The following is a 19,137-nucleotide window of genomic DNA, read 5'->3' on the forward strand; positions in this document are numbered from 1 at the left end:
GGGGGGGGGTTTGTTTGTTTGTTTGTTTTTTGTATAGTAATATCGACCATTGGGCCATGTTCTTTGTGTTTCGATTTAAAAAAAAAAAACAAAACAACAATAACTAAGCAGTTCCAATCAAAACGCAATTTCCCTACGAGAACACCAGGGGACGCAGTGTTTCCACTGCAGCGAGGTGTTTCTGGGTGCGATGGGAATTGGCCTGGAGAGTTTGTGGACAACAACAGCACAAAGACACACTTCATGCCGAGAGATCATGAATGTTGTATCGAGGCGACACGGGGTGGGAGGAAGAAAGCGTCGCCTTATGCACGTTTTCCTTCTGGATGGAGAACAAATACCGGCATGCGCATAATGCACAGTGGATTAGCATCTACTACCTGGAATCTTTTATTCTCAATGTTGAAAGTCCGCAGATGCTAGCTTCGTGTGTGTATATTTTTAATATGTGCACGTGTTAAAAAGATACAACGGAGCATCTTCTATCCATCTGTTTATTCTTCATTCTCGCAGGCTACATGATTGGGCAATGGTGAATAGTGCATTGTGTGGCAATTGATCCGATGCCAGTCACTTGGAAGTCAACTATGTGAACTTCAACAAATCTATTGGAGACGCCGCGGCCTAGCATAAAGTTGACTCGACAATGAATGTGAGAACTTTAAAGAGGTCGAGGAGGTGGGAGCGGGTTATGTGGTTAGTGGGCAGTGAGCACAGTGCGAAATCTGGAATTACTGCCCTTCACATCCCTTTGCGTACGAAGTATTTAGATTTTGGCATCTAAATACGTGAAGACACCACCCAGGAAAATTTGCTACCACACGTGGACGTACAGTTAGGTGTAGTCTATGTGGTTATCTTTTCCCACGGAGAATCTGGCAGCTGTGGTCACAAACTGGAACGTTTACAGCAAAATATCGGCAGTGTTTGGCAGGCACTTGATCCAAATCAATAAAATGGGAGGTTAAGTTTGCACTGCTGACCGACCATTTCACGTACCTCACGTCCACCACTGTTGTGCAAATAGCGAGCGTAAGGGCGCCTTAAAATTTGGGTGCCTCAGTTTTTTTTTGTTTTTTTTTTTTGGGTGAGCAAAACCTTGCATGTTGGCAGCAAACTCAATTCACTTCACAAAAAGCAAAAGTTTGGCTTCAAGCTGGTTAATGCCATTCCCAATTCATGTTTACGTCAAAATAAACATAAAACAAATATAATTATTATTTAAAACATCCACATAACTTTCTCTTAGGAATGTCCCTGCTAGCTTATTACAAACACTTCCTAGATGGTGATGAGAATCAATATGTTGTAGCCCTTTAAGAAATGGATATTTGAACACAAACACTGGAGCAACATAGGTAGACAAAAGTTACAGCAGTACCCAAAAGGATGTATTCTTTATCCTCAGCGAAGGCCTACAACTATTATTGGAACTTCTCGAGTCTCTGAAACTGGTGGTGAGTCACCGCTGGTGATTCTTCTTCGTTTGTGTTTATGTTGTGTGACTGTACTATACCTCCCCCAGTGGCTAATTTGGGCACACCAGCAGGAGCACCACAATGTATTGAATTAATGCACTAAATATGATGTACAAAGTGATTAATTTTTTTTACATTATATTTAATTTTCATCATTATGTTTTTATAAAGTCCAACAATTTCATTATTTAAAAAAACATGGTTTGAGTTGTAAACCTGGTCACTGATGGAACAAAATAAATCTGAATCTCAAGGGATCACTGTACAAGTCGCAAAACAAAAATTATGAGAGGCACATGACTATTTGACTCAAGATAAATATAATGTGACAAATAGCAATGTAATATGAAACGTTCAAATTTGGAGACCCCAAATTTCAAGAAAAATACTTTTAAAAAATACCACATATAACATATCATACCACACACAATGACAAAAATGAGTCTCCTCCCCGAAACCAGATGTCTGTCCTAGTACCAAGATTGATTTGTCAAGCTGCATGGCGCAACAGCACATCATGATAAATGATAGATAAAAATTTAAAGTAGAGGAATCATGTCAGATGAAATATAAGAAGCTAGCTAACTGTTAACTTACCATATAAGTACTTTGCGGTTTCAAACTCTTCTCTTTGTCATTTTTATTGTGGTGAATGAGTTGGGACTTCCATCCGCCACAAAAATGCTTTCATTGTCTTGGAAGATGGTTTGTTTTCCACACTATGGCCTCGGCTTCCAGTAGTGGAAGCTCGCAGCCAGCGAGAAGGAAGACGAGACGGACAAATGCCGGCAGGAACGCGCCAGTCGGATTCGGCCTGCTGGTTGTCATTCTAACGAAAACCAGATTCGCCATTGGCCTAGCAGTAGGCCTGGTGCAGTGATTTGAGGTGTCACTGCCCCTTAAACCAGCCAAATAGCAATAAATACGGTATGCTGTAAAAATATATATTTCTGTAAGTGTTGATCATTAGTGTGTTTTAACAAAAGTATGCCACAGACATAAAATCAAGAGCCCTTGAAACTGTTTTAAACTGTCCAAAAATGTAGGACAGAATTTAAGTATTGTGATATGCAGTGGTGGAAAGTAACCAACTTTGTTACTATTCAGTAGATCTTAGGATCTTAGAATACACACACACAAAACAAGCAGAAATCTGGAGAAATCTGAATCCGGGGGCATTAATGGCTGTCGATGATGCAACAGATTCAGAAAAGCAAGATATTCCCCACCCCTGGCGTTATTAGAGAGAATTGTTTGATTATGTCAGCACCAACAATGGCCGACCCATCATCTTGTGTTCAAAAATTGTCTAATCTGAATGAAACATACAGGCAATGCATGTTTTTTCAGTTATCCCAATTTAGCATTGTTTGTCACTTGTTTCAAAATGTTAAAAGCTATGTTGCTGTCATAGCACAAATTCCTGAGCCAAAGTTACCTCGCTTTTTCTTGTTCTCTGTATGTTAATAAAAGAGGGAAAATATTTTGCGTAGGTTTTTTTCCTCTCCAGTTTTCACCCCCACCCCCCAGCCCCCAATGCAAAAATCAGTGAGTAATTGACGCTCTTCATAATTGCAGTGAAAAACAAAATTCCCTCCTGAACAAAATACCAATAAAAAGGGATATGGTCAAAACGTGAAAAAGCAGGGTACTATTTCATAACACTTACGGTATGTACTGTGGACCCCCGGAAATTTGCATTTCACGGTCATGAAAAAACGACAATAATTGACAGTAAAAAAAAAAAAAAAAAAGTTTAACTTTCGTACATTACAGTCTGAAGTTTTTTTTTTTTATATATATAACTTTGACTACAGTAAGGAGTAGATTCGAAACTTTTGGTTTGAACATTTTGTTTAAAAACACAAATACTGTATTTGTGCTTCCGCTGAAGTACTTTTGCCCCCTCTGGTGATATGACAATATTTTTACTCGGGCTTTGCAGGATGGATGGAACGTAACACACGAATCCCAACGGAAGTGGATAACTGGATGTCACTGTTTGGCTCCAGGAAGGAAGACGTGATGATGCCTGTTCAAATAGTTGCAATACAAATGTTTAAGTTTGAAATAGCGCTGTACGTACCTTGCCTTACAGAAGCGAAATGAGTTTTAGTCTGTTGTGTGGTTATTACTGAAATGCTTGTTAGACAATAGCCGAAAACACGTCCGTTTTATTATGAAAATCCACAGGCGACGAGAGGTTTATTTTGAAATGCGCAACACTGGCAGGAAGCACATTGCGGGGAATAACGCTTCTTCCACCTTCGGATATGCTGTGGAGCCAGTCTACCGGGGATGGACCGTGGTGCATGGGACAGTGCAAGGGCCGAACGGAACCCGACAAACGTGGTGAAGTGATCGCGTTTAAAGGAAACTGGAGTCTTTTTCGCAACTGACTTTCCGAGACCAAGCGTCAGGCGTGGAGACAAAAAGAAACAAGGGTCGGGAACGAGAAGACCCGAGCGAACGCTGCGGTGGGACCCAGCAGCCAGCTGTTCTCAAAACAGATGTTTTGTGTTGGTAAAATATTTGCAACACTCGTGTTTGCTGCTCCGGAAAGAGACTTTATTGGAAAAGCTCCCTCAAATTGGGACGCTACAGTTAGCAAGTTAGCTTTAGCCGGGGTCCAGCTAGCAGCTACCATAGCCTACTAGCCACAAGGCCGTTGTACTCTACTGTATTCCGCTGTACTGTATTCCTCATGACTGGACGTGGCTCCGGAAGCTCGTTTTGAACACTATAAATCGACGCCGCTGTCCTCCCCATTACCTCTCCTGTCTGTCGAGACATGGAGAAGTCCTCCTCAGGCTGCTGCACATCTGTCAGCCCCTCCGAGTCAGGAGCCGGGAGACGCCGGGGACCAAGTGCCCACAGCGGCCAGTAGCTACAGCACTGCTCAGTGGCTGTGAGTACGATCATGATTATAATAATTATGATGAGAAAGCAGTGTCTATCTATGTGGTGGTGAACAACTTGTGTTCAGTTCTTCAGAAATCATCCCACCTCCCCTGGAAGCAGTCCCTGCGGCGATGAATTACCAGCAGCACCTCGCCAATTCGGCAGCCATCCGGGCAGAGATCCAAAGGTTCGAGTCCGTCCATCCCAACATCTACTCCATCTACGAGCTGCTGGAGCGGGTGGATGAGCCGTTGCTTCAGAACCAGATCCGGGAGCATGTCATTGCAATTGAAGGTAGGACAGCACCTGCTCTGTATCCGGTTTAGGAATACTTTGAGCAAATTTGGAAACAGCCTTGGTTTGTGTGGCATATGATGGACAGGTTAGGAACTAGCAGTATCCACTGTAAACAAAAGCTTTTGAAAGCACTGTTCAGGCACGATGTAAGATGTAATTTTGAAAAAGCAAGAAAGGGATTGAAAAATTGGACCGCTCAGCAACCCATCTGTTTGTGAACTGCAATGAATTGTGAATTTGCACCTGAAGGCACTCATGTCACACAAAGAAGAATAATAATAAGCATTTTTGTCATGAACATGCATGCGTGTACACAAAATTTGTTCTCTCCATTTTAAATTTCACACTTAACACTCATTTTTGTCATGAACATGCATGCATATACACAAAATTAATTCTCTCCATTTTAGCCTTCACAGTTAACACACACTTGTTAGTGGAACACACTGGAGCAGGGGCAGCTGAGGCACCTGAGGAGCATGGTATCAGTGTCTTGCTCAAGGACACCACGGCCACAAGTCCAGGAGATGTTGGCAGACAAAGGTGTCCACTGAGCGCAACTAAACCAGTGGTCCAAATTGTTTTTCCACATTATATTTGGAATTTTGTGCGGATCTGATCTAGTTCTAGAGTACATTCGTTTTGCCAGTCTTTGTTTTAATGCTCTAATTTTCCTGTATAAATCCCAAACCCGCCATTCACTATACAACTCCACAGACTTGTTTATAGTCTATTCACAATGAATGCTGCAAGTCCCTAAAGTTGCCGATATGATGCAACGACAACCTCAGCCCATTTCTTGTCATATGGGAGTAATTTGTGAACATTTGCATTGTTCTATTATCGTGACTTTAACTTCATAGTTGATATCTGCTTTCAGTCTAGTATGGTGTGTTGAAACATCTCATTCCATCGTGCCTTTTGACAATTCAGTACAACTCATAATGTCTGCAAATACTGGTGCAGTTGTTTGTAGCGACATGCAGATTTGCAGTGAGTCGTGTCTTTCTCCTGTTTGGTCTTCCTGGTCTATGCATGAATACTATCAGATGGTGTTTGTTTTCTTCCATATTCTTTGAGGAAATGTTGGACCCTACACAATGTCTCATGGCGCTTGGAAATGCCTTAACACTAGCAATGCATCATTTCAACGAAACTTTGTTGGGTTAAAGACAGCAGGAGAGAAATTTGTCTTTCAACATTCATGGCAGTTTATTCATTTGTGTGTATTCTACTGAAGCCATTACTTACGTAACGCAATGGCTAAAATCTCTGCACCTTTTGTCCATGATGCTTGTCTAAACCCCTCCCCCATGCAGATTAGGGCCAAGTGCAGACATTCAATTCCCCTCAGTTAAGTGCTTGTGTATTTCTGAGCATCATCATCTGGTCCCCTGCAGGCCCTCTTCTTTGTGCATAAAGCCCAGTGAGTGCTCATCGGTGTAATGATGTAAGGATTCTAATGCTCATCAAGTCAGAGTGGTCATGTTGGAATGGCGGGAGTAGAATATGACTGCATTTGAAGTGGAATAAGAAAGTCAAGCCAGTTTTATTTCTGTGGTGCCATTTAACAACAGACGTTATCTCAAGCCACATTACAGATTGAACAGGTCTAGAACCACACTCATGAAAGGAACTAAACTGCATGTAAGCACGCGCTTGACAACGGAGCTAAAATAAAACTCCCTCTAAGGAAGAAACTTCTGATAACCCAGGCACTGAAAGGTGACTAGTTGGGTTGAGAAAGAGAGACAAAGTAAAGAAACCAGAGGGTAGAGAGAAAACTGGAGAGAGGTTGAGTCTGAGACAACTATGGGCACCACAACAGCCATAACAACACCCCTCTGACCCCCAAAAATAAGTGGTAAAACATTTGCCTGGACAAGAAAGTGCCTGGGTGATTAACATGACAGATATAATCCGGCTATTGTCTATGAAACCAATCTGAGGTGTAAGGAGGCATGGTGCTGACTTGGCACCATCACAGAAACCACTGGGCCGCATGTAAAGTTCCAGTTATAAGCATCCGCTCAGTTGTCATGGTAGCACAGAATCGCGGTACAGGCAACTATTATGCATGTTAATAAGTAGTCTGCTTTCATTGGTGTCAGGTCATCCACTAGGCAGCGTGTAGCTAAACTCATAGGTTAAACCAAGGTCATAGGTCACTGACTCGTTACTACTTCAGTTAAAGGGAGCTGGGATTAGTGACAAACACCACTTTTCCATTTCATTAATCCACCCGCCAGACGCTCTTTGGCAAGTAGACCTTCACATGAGAGGCAAGTATCTGAAAAGTGTGAGGGAGATCATGAATGTTACCATGTTTACTGTCAGTGCAGTTAATGTTGGGGTATTGTTTTAGCAACATACAAACGTACATCGAAGGTTATTGCTGCTACTGATGTCGTCGCTCTTGTCTAATCTGTGTCATTCAAGACGCCCTGCTGAGTCTTCAGTCTTTGTCTCTTAAGCCGTGTGTTTAGAAGGATCAGAAATGTCCCCTCCCTTCCCAATCACAAGCTCAGACCAGATCAGGGCAAAGCTTGACTGGCATTTTCCTTTCTTCCCCCCCCCCCTCCTCTCTTTTTGTGTGACAATGAACGGAGCTCTTCATGTACAGTGGAATAATTCCCCACTTTTCTTCCATTCTGATGTGGGAGGTGGAACAGCTTGTGGCTGTCCTTTCCCCATTTACCGGTTATCTGTCACTAAAGCTGTGGATTGATAAATTGAGTACAATTCAAAACAAATTAAGTGATAATTTGATTCAGAGCACTCATCTGTTACTGCAAGCATCTCTTCCTCATCAAGCCAAAAACCACCTGCCTAGCGATAGTCAATCTCATGCTTAAAACCTCATTGTGGAGTAGTAAAGTTGACAAATCAATTAGTCTACACAACCCCTACTGTTGTACGTAATGCCATGTTTGCCATTGGAGTTATGCGTTATACACTATACAGGTGTTTGACTCTGTGTCTGATCAAACTGTCACAATAATAAGTTTCTTTCGTCTTGTCCCTTTCGGGGTCGCCACAGCGTGTCCTCTCAGATGAACGCACATATTTGTTTGGCACAATTTTTACACCGGATGCCCTTCCTGACGCAACCCTTCTCAGGGAGTGGAGGCCCCAGTTGGATACGAACCCACAACCCCAGGTTTACCAAACCAATGCTCTAACCCCTGAGCTACGGATCAAACTGTCACAATAATAATCTTAAAATTGTTAACTAGTCCTTCATAGCTATGTGAATAATTCTAAAGTCCCATCATGTTAAATGCTAGCTTCTTTCACACTAAAAGGTATTTTTTTCCATCTTGTTTTCCTATGTGTGCGACATTCAAGCGGGATGGTGAGTCAAAGTCAACCCTCAAATTTGACTGCTTCCAACTTAATATCAGAACAAAACGCCCCGAGACTCACTATCCACACCTCTTTGTGTTGAAAGCAATAATTCCTGGAATGCAACTAATTATGTTACTGGTCTAATCTACAGAGATGAAAACAAAATAACCGGAAAATGATCTCCGTACTGTTTTGTCTGTAATGGACCAATTTACTGGGTATACTGTGTAAAATTGACTGCTGGATTGTCTTCCTTCACCAGTATTTGCTTACTTGGGCTCGGACTCGCATTCTAAATCCTGATTCACAATTTGTTTTGAAAGAAAGGAATGATTCCCGAATCAGAATTGAGTCATTACTTTTGGTCCTCTTCCGAAATAAAGACATGTTAGTCCAACAAGTAAAAAATTCATTTAGATTATTTGAAAACCGTCTATTGAAATGGAAAGGGTGCGCTCTAGCATTCTGCCTTCCGGTTCTCTTGCTGGAAAATGTTCTTTTTCTTTAAAATTGATTTATTTCAATCAGGATCCCTTTCTGTACCGTGGCCTAAGGTGGAACCCAGGTCTGTTTTGCGCCTGTCTCTGTGCCACAAATTCTCACTGGGTGCAAACAGCGACCTGCTAGCTGGTTAATTGGCTAATTTGGTTAATGCAGATTTTTTTTAAGGTCTAAGAAGGTAATGCTCAGTGGTTCCTTACACTCCTCTCCTGCTGGTCAAACAGTAAGGTGACACCGCACTGCGACACAGTGATGCCGCTCATTTGTTCACCTCATCATTGTTGGATCAGATGTCATGTTTTCAGGGTAAATTAAACAAATGTAAGCGTAAACTTAAAGTGAATCCACAAATTGCCAGAATATCAGATGACACTTTAACTGCTTAATGGCCTCAGTCAGCACGTTTGAGTCGACAGTGTGAGCATCACCCGACAAGTCAAAGCACAAACACGACTGAAGTGTAACACTATCGCTAGCTGCTTTAATGCCTGTCCGTTTCAGACACACCTCACCAAAACGGAACATTTCTGTCTCCGAAGTACACTTTCACACAGCTGTTGCTGACATTTTTTTTAATAAATTCATGCCAATTACTTTCATCATAAAAGGCCATTGGGTGTGAGTCTCAGGTGTGAAACTTCACACTCTATTTACATACTGTTGTGCCTCTGATGCAACCTCAGAAGGCAGCAAGTTTGTGGTTGGATTTCAACGCCTTATCCACCATTAGCACGCACGCAAAAAGCTATAGTGGAACTCAGAAGGGGGAGGGGACTCACGGGGTCACCAAATGAGCGGACTTGCACCTTTTTTTTTCCCAATAAGTTCTGCATTTTGTATGCATCAGTGTCATGATGCTGAGATGTCGGCAGCTGCAGCAGCACAAGACCGCTTGCTTCCCTTTTCTCCAAGCAGTCCCCTTGCATGGGAAACGCCGGACACTGACCCAAACAATAGCTAAGGCCAGTCCACACTGATCACATACAGTTATAAAAATAGACTTCCTGTCCTCTGCGTAACAAAGCTCTTGCATCCTCCTGTGAGTGTAGCAAGCGGGCACCCTGTAAAACCAGCCGTCAAGGTGATCTGGGAGACACTGTGGTCCAAATTATTATGCATATGTATGTGTGTGTGTGTATATTTTTGTGTTTTGAAAAATCAATACAAAGCACTTGTGTTCATCTGTGTTGTGATATTTTGCTCCTTTTGTCAAAGATTTTCATATCACAACTTGTGAATTTGTCTTTGCCAAAAATCAAACAATATCTTGCAAACGGACAAACATTTTTCTGTATCATCAAAATCCACCATGGGATATCTTAGATTTTCCAGTGAGGATCATTTGTTCACCACTTCTCAGGATACATTGTGGGTACTATATAAGGGACAGTATATACTTCACATTTCAACAGTGCTACAAAATAGCCAACTCACTGTAAAGGGCACTATACTGTGAATAGGGAGCGATTCCAAACAGAACCACAAGGAAATCTGATCCTGGGAACCACGCCTTCAACAGAAAAGAATTATGGAGAACTGAAAAGTGTGGAAAGATTAGATTTACTCTGAAATACAAGTGTTGCCAAAGGCAGAATGTACATACAGATATAATTTAACATGTAAACCAATTGCTTTCAATTTTCAAAACTAAGGTAGTATCCCTGGCTTTAGAGCCTGCAAAGTTGTTTGCTATATTTTAAATTCTATCTTCCTCTGTATTTTTCTCAAGGCTATATGCTTTTTATTTACTATGGTTTAGTCATACTCGAGGTTATTATACTCTGTTTTTATGCACAATGTTTGCTCTACATACATGCCACTTTGCCATATGGGGGTCCTACTCTCAATAGTATTTTTGCTTTTGTTTTTTTTTTTATTGTGATCCATGCGCTCCATTTATTTTTAGTAAGATATCCTTGTATGCTATCTTGTAGTGATAGTTCATTTGGGCTCATGTGTGCTGCCCCAGGTTTCAGAGTATCTGCTGAAGTGGCTCTTTTTCAATAAATTTGCCCACTTCAGATGAAACTACCTAACCTTAATTTTATTAAAGTGAGTACAGTATTTAGGTGGGGTTTATACGACATCCAGACGATGTGCATTGTTGGATGTTGCTCAGCAGGTGGCAGCAGTTAGTTTGCTACTTTGAATGCTTAATTTCAGAGCATCTTTTGGGACTACTACAGAGAGAAGAGTAATATATAAATCATCACATTTGTATCAAGGAGGAGCTGTTGCTTTACCCCTCAGGTGAAGTATATTTGTTCCTGAATGCCTCATGTACTGTAATTTGTAAAATTTTAAAAGTCAAATTAATAGAGTTGAATGTTCCAGAGAGGTTTGCCCCCATGTGAGAAGCAAGCCACCGCTCGAATGTGAATTTCTTTTAGATTTTGCCAAGGTCACTAATGATGAAAATGGCATGAGCCTCACGTTTTTTTTGAAGATTTAACCCAAAACGTTGCCAAAAAGAAATCAATAAAAACCCTCAAGCTGTTTCAAGCATTCAAAGCCGTGAACTCTGCTGGGGGTTCTGATGTTGAGCTAAGGGAAGATATGTGCCACCAGAAGTAGGTCATGCACATAACTAATGTATTTGTGGATTTGATGCTGCCTGCAGCTTCCTGCATTGTTGTATCCGTGTTGCGTTCTTGACTAGGACCAAGGGACAGCCTTGCATGAGCACAACAGAACATTTGGCTGGTTGTTAATGTAACCACACATCAGCTGTTAAATCCAAACCACAGTTTCACATAAAAAAATCTCCTGAAATCACCATTAAGCTAAAGATGCAAATTGGGGGTGGCAGTTATGTTTGATAGAAATCTCACAGCATTGCAGTTGAGACCCAAAGCAGCAAGTTGGTTACTATCTTCCCAGCAGCATAGACCCTTCCTCAACCTGCCATCCCCCTCTTCCCATTCCTCGCTGACTGACCCATTTTTACTGTCTCTTGGGGGTGTGGCAGTATGGGGGAAGGAGGTCATATGCGTCCTTCCACTGCAGCCTTTCAGGTGTGAGTGTGTCATCATAACATGACACGAGGAACATAAAATGGATGACTGAGTGAACTGAGGAGGAGGATGCACTTCATGTTGACATCCCAATTTGAAATTACACCTTGAAAGTGACCTTGCAGATTGAACATAGCGAGATGACAGTGAAATGGGACCGTATGATGTGGTGCTTCATCGTAGAGAACCTGACCATTATTGAGAGTAGTCACCTGTTTCAACTCTGACCTCTTCAACCAGGAGTGTCCAAAGTGTTTTTTATTGGCTTGCCTTTTATTCCTATAATGAAATTTAGCATGACTTGCATCAAAAAGTTCCAAAAAAAGTTCAACAGTATAAAGTTAAAAATGTAACAAAACTCAGCCCCACTTTATTTATAGAGCAGTTTAAAAAAAAAAAAAACTGCAGCTGTAACGGAAGTGCTGTACATAAGACAAAACAATGTAGTTGTCCCTTGCTATATCATAGTTCACTTATTGCAAGCTCACTGCATAGGGTATTTCATTTATACAGTACAGTTCCTCAACAGCACATTTATTGTAAATATTATCTGATAGAATATGGCCTACCACCGCAAATTAGAACAAACTATAATCCATATAGATAAAGGGAGGATAGAAACGATTTTATCAAACAGTAACGATGTACAGTAATCAACAGGGCATTCTCATCACATCTGCTGCTATCCTCAGCTGAGACCTTCACTGTACACCGCAATGTACACCACACTGTATAGCCGGCAAATAGGTGGGCAACAGTACGTTCTCATATGTTTACTGCCATTTCACTCATCCGAACAGGTCCCTGTAAAAGACATACGTGCACACACATTTACACTTAAGAGTCACGATGTTGACGTATATGTAGTTAGTGGCTCCAACTGGGCAAAAACAATACCACAACGCAATGGTGAGTGTGGTAAGGAAGTGAAGAAATGGGTCCAAGCAGGTTGGAACAGCTAGCAGAAGTTGTCTGGTGTGTTTTGTCACAGAAGAGTCTCTGCTTGGATGAAGGGCAAAGTTTATAAAACAGTTGTGAGGCCGGCCATTATTTACGGATTAGAGACGGTGGCACTGAATGTATAGATTAGAGACGGTGGCACTGAAGAGACAACAGGAAGCAGAACTGGAGGTGGCGGGAATGAAGATGTTGAGATTCTTGCTTGGAGTGAGCAGGTTGGATAGGATTAGAAATGAGCTCACTAGAGGGACCGCTAAAGTGTGATGTTTTGGAAAGAAGGTTCAAGAGAGCAGACTTCGACTGTGTGGACATGTCCAGAGGCAAGAGAGTGAGTATATTGGTAGAAGGGTGCTGAGGATGGAGCTGCCAGGCAAGAGAGCGAGTGGAAAAGCAAAGAAAAGGTTGGTGGACTTTATGAAGGAAGACAAGAGGGCTGTTGATGTTAGAGAAGAAGATGCAGGAGATAGGTGCACATGAATGACATGTTGTGGCGCCCCCTTACGGGACAAGCCGAAAGGTAAAGAAGAAGATACTTTAAATACTTGGTTGATACTTTGTGAATTTTGTCTATTGCGGGGAAGTCGAGAACGATCCACGATTAACGAGGGATTAGTATAAATATAATAACTCGTACAACACACGTAGTAGGTCTGTGCAAGAATCAGTGGTGACTTGAATTGGCATTTGAGGAAAAAAAAACAAAGGCCAAATTAGATTTTTAGATTCAGATCAAAACAAATCAAAGTTTCTGTGCATGTACCCAGTGTAGTGCCACCGAAATCAGATCTCCACAAAAGGAGGTGTCCATTAGCCTAGCCCTGAGGAGCTGCGTGGGTATTCATGGAAGTGCCACAACCGAACCCGAAAAAGGAGCAATTGTTGAGGTGGACGGCCGACCGCGGCTGAGTGAATGGGAGAAAGTTTGTCCATCACAGCGTGTCGGCTACAAAGGAAGCAGCTGGTCCAAGACACTTAAAGGCAACGATGATTTATAGCAAAAGATCCTAGTTAAAATAAGCCATTTAAACTAAAAAAAGAAACTTTTCCAATGGGAGTTGCAAGAATTTGCATTTTTCATTTGTTGGACTATTATTTCAAAACAATACTCGGAGTAACGATGTCAACTCTGATTTGGAAGTCATTCGTTACTGTCAGCGAACAAATTTTAAAGTGCTTGTCCTAACGTTTCACAGCATGTAACACATCCACTGAAAGAATGGTTTAAATACCCTGTTCCATTTAGTTCTCTCTCACTCTCTTTCTCACTCATTCATTAAATCAATCACCACTTTCCATCATTTCAGCACCAGCTCTTCTTGCTCTCATATCTCCTTTGGGATGCATTCGTCGCTGAGGGGATGCCAGCTGGTTCTATGTTTGGTCAAACTAAGCTCCTCGCCGTTGTAGCATCATAGATAAACCATGCAAGTAAAATTGCACCCAAATATTCTCTGGTAAATAAAATAGTATGGCTAAAATGCCATAGCGGCATGGAGTTAAGTTGAAGACTCAAAATTGCCCGTAGGCGTGAACATGCTTGTGAATTGTTGTTTATATGTGCCCAGCAATTGGCTGGTGACCAGTTCAGAGTGTCCTTCTGTTGCCCAAAGATGGATGGGATAGACTTCAGCACTCTGATATCTGGAAAAGGTCCTCCCTCTACCCCACCTTCTCTTTGTTAGAAGTATGCATTCAACAGTACACTCAGCATCTTCACACCAGCCAGAAAATGTTTGTGGTGAGACAGAAGCAGAGCTTTTGCTTCAGTAAGCTTTTGGTTGTGTGCTCAGTGTGAATGACTGACTCTGGGTTGCAAGGCTCCTGGGGCGTTACTGACAAATTTGACTGACATCAGGATTAACGAGCACAAACTAAAACCCGAGATGGATTCTGTGCAGACGTTTTCCGGGAAACAACTAGGCCAGACTCAACTGGAGAAAATGACTCAAAAGGAAATAGTAACACATGTAGCAATCAGTCATTTCAAAGGGCTGTGTTTTTATCAAGAAGTGGAAATTGCTACATTAGAAGGTCACATTGTTATAATTTGGGTGGCTTTTGGTGTCATGTGTGATCAACTAAACTAACTAACAAATACGAGGTAATTTGCAGGCAGTGAGTCAAAAGTTGTTGGATTCGCGTGAAAAGGAGTTGCTATAAGGGTAGGGTAAAATCTCTATATAAGGATAGATTCGCAACACTGATTGTGACATCCGTTCCATGTTTTATCTTTTACTGCGTGTGTGTGTGTGTGTGTGTGTGTCTGCCTGCCTGCTTGCATGCGGGCTCTAGGGCACAGCTGAGAGCGCAATGAAGGTGATATTGGAACTGTTCGTGAACGGGTGCCGATGGCCCTCAGCTGGAAATGAAGCGCATTTAAATGAGAATGACGGAGAAGTAGAGGAGAAAGACACATGTGTGGCGTTGAAGTGGGAGTGTGCACGCGCATAATGGGACACGACGCGTTAGCACCATACGGCGCACGGTGAATATTATTATACTTCCAGGTTTGGAATCGCACAGCTTTGACAGCGGGACACGCAACGACGGAAGGAAGAGCTGTGAGGACACCTGTGCGCTCTTATTTTTCTTTTTCTTTTTTTTTTTTTTGGGGGGGGGGAGCATTTGCACAGCCAGCTGAATTCAGTGGGGATGACAGGAATGTATTTCCTGTCAGCTTTTTGTGCTTCTGGATGACGGAAAGTCACTCATTGTCTCATAGTGCTGTTCAACTAGTTTAACATGTTTAGAAATGTAGACATACTGTAGATGGTCCAACCATGTGAGACACCGTAAGGAGGTCAAAACAGGACCTTTAGGGAGACTTCTAGAAGTTGTGTGGAGTTTCTGAGGAAAGATTTTGGATCCCAGCTATGTTCCTTCTGGATGGGAACTGTTCTGAAGGAATGGAAAGAGGGACGGCTCAGAGGAAAACAGTGTACCGCATCTCCCTCACACTGGTGAAGAAGGAAACAATGGAGGATGAAGGTGGCACATTGAAAATGCCCAAAGTGGGGTCCTTCAGGCAGCAATTCTCACTAGATGCCCACCGCAGTGGTCTGCTGGAACAAGTGGCAGAAGTGGAGGATGAATCTGACGATTTGTCATCACAAAGCCATATGAGGAAGTTCAGGACATATAGCACAGGCCAGCTGGAGTTGGGGAGACTTAAACTGTCCCGCAGGGAGCAGGTCCTAAAGACAAAGAAGAAAGCCACTACATTTATGAATTTGCAGGACTTGCCGACTTGTCACCAACACGAGAAAAGCAGAACAGAGTCTGCTGGGAATATGGTGAGCAATGGTATGATGAAAATGAAGAGACTCTTCAAGTCAAAGAGTTTAGATAAGACCCCCGAGTTGTTAGACCACATTGGAACGACCCCACCTTTAAACGGGACGCCACCCTTGAATGGCACAGCATGCTCACTTGAGATGCCACTTCAGCAGGAGCCCACTGGCCTGCTTCGCCGTAGCTTCAGTTTTAGGCACCGGACAGGCAGCGAGCGGCTACGTATCCAAGCGCTACTGAACGGCAAACATGACAATAGCTCTGCTTCTGCAGGCCTCGGCCTCGTTTCCGTAGGCCAAAAGGTTACTCACGTTGATTCCGTGCTTCAGAGCCCCACCAGCCACCCTCGCCTCGGTACGATAGAGAAGAGCCAGACGCTTGAGGTCGGTGCCATCCTGAACAAGACAGATCCCGTATTTGAGCTTACCCGGTGGGAAAGGGCAAACGGCGACAAGAATCGCACGCTGGACAATAGCGACCTGCAGATTCTGGCTGCACACAAGGATGGCGTGGCGCTTCCGTTTCAGAGAGGAGGACGACGTTTGAGTGAGAGGAGGCTGGTACGCTTCTTCAGTGGCATCTTCTCCCGCAGGGAAGAAACCGGCACTTTAACACCGGTGGGAAGCTCCTGCACAATCCACTCCCTGCGCCACAGGACAACTGCTTTGCAGTCCAGCACAGAGAGTGTGAATGGAAGCACAGGCGGTAAACAAGCATCTTTTGTGTGTGTGTGTGTTTATGTGTGTGTTTATGTGTGTATGTGTTTGCGAGGTTAATGTGTGTTTGTTTAGAACAGCAGGGTGATGTTTGGTTGAGGCGTCTGCTGTTTATTTTTCATTACTTAGAGCTACATATAGTTAATGTCCCCGGTGCAAACAAAAGGTTGCTCAGGTTTAAGATAACTGTCTCTGTAGATGAGGCAACTATGCTGAGATAAAAAAAAAAACAAAAAACATTTTACAGCTAGAAGTGGAAAAAATTTGAAATAGCAGTGAGGGGAAAAGATGAGGCAAGACGAGAAGAGGAAGATCCCTCCAGGGATGGTATTAGAAAAAGTGTTTGGGGCTCTTTGGAGGATTTTACACCACCTTTCGTTAACCCTTCTGGAAATGGTCATCAGTTGAAGGCTTGATGAGAAGGTGTTTCCATTTGAACAGTAAAAGATAACACTTGAAAATGACTAACGACTTTTCCTCACTGTCATCATGCAGCACCTAGTATTACTGATGTAAGTTCCTGGTGTGATACTGCAGTAAACCTTGTCATTAACCATTTGCTTTAAATGTTGCTATCATAAAAAATTAACAATTAACAAATCTCCTTGTCCACAGGTTGGGAGCCTTTGCTCAAAGTGGGTAAAAGGACGCATTAAGGCAATGTTTCTCAATCAGGGATCCTTGGGCCCCTAGTGGTCCGGGGTGTAATCGCAAAGGGCCAGTGAAAGTAAAAGTCCTTTTTAAAAAGATCCCATCCCGGTGGCACTGAATAAACGACAGGTAGCAGAAATTAAGATGCTGAGGTCCTCGCTTGGAGTGAAAAGGTTGGATAGGATTAGAAACGAGCTCATTAGAGGAACAGCCAAAGTTGGATGTTTTGGAGACAAGTTTAGAGAGAGCAGACTTCAATGGTTTGGACATGTTCAGAGGCAAGAGAGTGAGTATATTGGTAGAAGGGTGCTGAGGATGGAGCTGCCAGGCAAAAGAGCGACAGGAAGACCGAAGAAAATGTTGATGGATGTTGTAAGGGAGGACATGAGGACAGTGGGTGTTAGAGAAGAAGATGCACGAGATAGGCTTAGATGGAAAAAGATGACACTCTGTGGCGACCCCTAATGGGACAAGCCGAAAGGAAAAGAAGAAGAGAAAGATGACATTTAGAGAGGGAGTGTATGATTTTATTGAAATGTTACTGAGACCTTTACATTTTTTTTCTCTGTAATTCCAGCTCTTTTACAATTGTTATTCATTGCATTTTAATAATCTGTGTTGCCCCCATTTGCAATGTTGAAGTTGGGGATTCCTCGGTGCCAATTAATAATTAGCAGGTTGGGGTCCTTGATTTAATTTTTTTAAAATTTTTTTAAATTGAGCTTTTATCAGTGATGGAAGTCCTCCGGATTTTCCTGGAATTACGGATTTTTAAATTTTCATGAAAATTGCGCCAGAAAATTAATACAGCGCATTATATTTTGGTATGGATGAAAAATAGAAAATACAATCACGTATAGTCATATATAGGTATTTTAAATGGTAAAGAATGTATCCATATACATTTCGATATGATGTCTTGTGTTACACATTTACATATATTATGGTAATGTGCGCCCCCAACCTGAGCTATCTAAAGCACCTCGTAGCTTGCATTTTATGATCGTTAGCATAGCATGCTTGTTGCTACTGCACCAAAGATCAGAAATAACTGCCCATGAGTTTATTTTAACTTAAACTAAGACAAGAAATGTCGACTACAATGGCTAGTTGTGCAGTTGCTTTTAAAAGAAATGTGTCCTTCCTCGTGCCGATGACGACTCCAACCCGGGAGTAGCAGTCCGAAACTACAATAGGTCAATGACTTCAGGTGGGTACCAAAACGTGAGCTCAAAGTACATAGTACGAGCATCATGGACACATTAAAAAAACAAAAAAAAAAAACCAGGAGAGCGCAAACAATTAAAATGCTCGCTTTTTTTTTTTTTTAATGTGCCGATCACGCTCGTTTCTACATGGTTTGAGCTCATGTTGTTTTGATAGCCATCTGATGCTATAGTGAAAGCTGCTACAAATTGAAGCTGAATGGAAGGGGAGAAACTGCGCTGCGCAACCCAAACTCTTGGGATTAAAAAAACGTTTCCTCACAAACGGTATGGATGGCGCAGAGGATGACATGCGGTGGGAGCAAGATTGAATGTTAATCATGCAATGCAAGAGGCGCAGGAACTGTACCAAGTCATCAATGATGAGTTCCACAGCGATGCACCAAAGGTAGCTACTATGGATCTTTTTCAGATTGGAATTGAGTCAGATGCTTCTTTTGAAGGCTTGGCCAAGGATGTGTAATGTAGTGGATAAACTGCACTATGCACAAACGTTTTATGCACAAATATTTAATGCAAAAATGTTTACGTTAAACAGTGTTAAATAGTTTAGATTTTTAAGACTGTAACAGGCATGAGCATTTCACGGAAACAATCGGTCTGTTACTGTGTCGTTACCCAGCCTGAGAAAACACGGAACCGAAAGTCCGTTTCCCAGATCTCAGGGCTTACTTTTAATAAAATTCGCACATGTGTGGAATGTAAAACAAGTTCTCAACGAAATACAACAATCTGTATAAAACGAACCTACATG

At 42.2% G+C, this 19,137-nt stretch overlaps 1 protein-coding gene across 3 annotated transcripts in view; it reads left to right on the forward strand.

The window, feature by feature from the left end:
• The first annotated feature begins 3,732 nt into the window (after nucleotides 1–3,732).
• agap1 (ArfGAP with GTPase domain, ankyrin repeat and PH domain 1) overlaps nucleotides 3,733–19,137 on the forward strand; it is a 90,610-nt gene continuing 75,205 nt past the window's right edge. Inside the window, exons 1-2 of one of the 3 annotated variants that reach the window (XM_061832327.1) lie at nucleotides 3,733–4,386; nucleotides 4,465–4,673. In XM_061832327.1, the coding sequence (XP_061688311.1) occupies nucleotides 4,511–4,673 (163 nt within the window). In that variant the 5' untranslated portion in view covers nucleotides 3,733–4,386; nucleotides 4,465–4,510. Of the gene's footprint in view, nucleotides 4,387–4,464; nucleotides 4,674–15,372; nucleotides 16,496–19,137 lie in introns of those variants that run through there. The other 2 variants (XM_061832312.1, XM_061832320.1) reach the window with 2 other exon arrangements.

Source organism: Syngnathoides biaculeatus, chromosome 2, assembly GCF_019802595.1.
Source record: "Syngnathoides biaculeatus isolate LvHL_M chromosome 2, ASM1980259v1, whole genome shotgun sequence".
In the NCBI taxonomy this organism is placed as follows: Eukaryota; Metazoa; Chordata; class Actinopteri; order Syngnathiformes; family Syngnathidae; genus Syngnathoides; species Syngnathoides biaculeatus.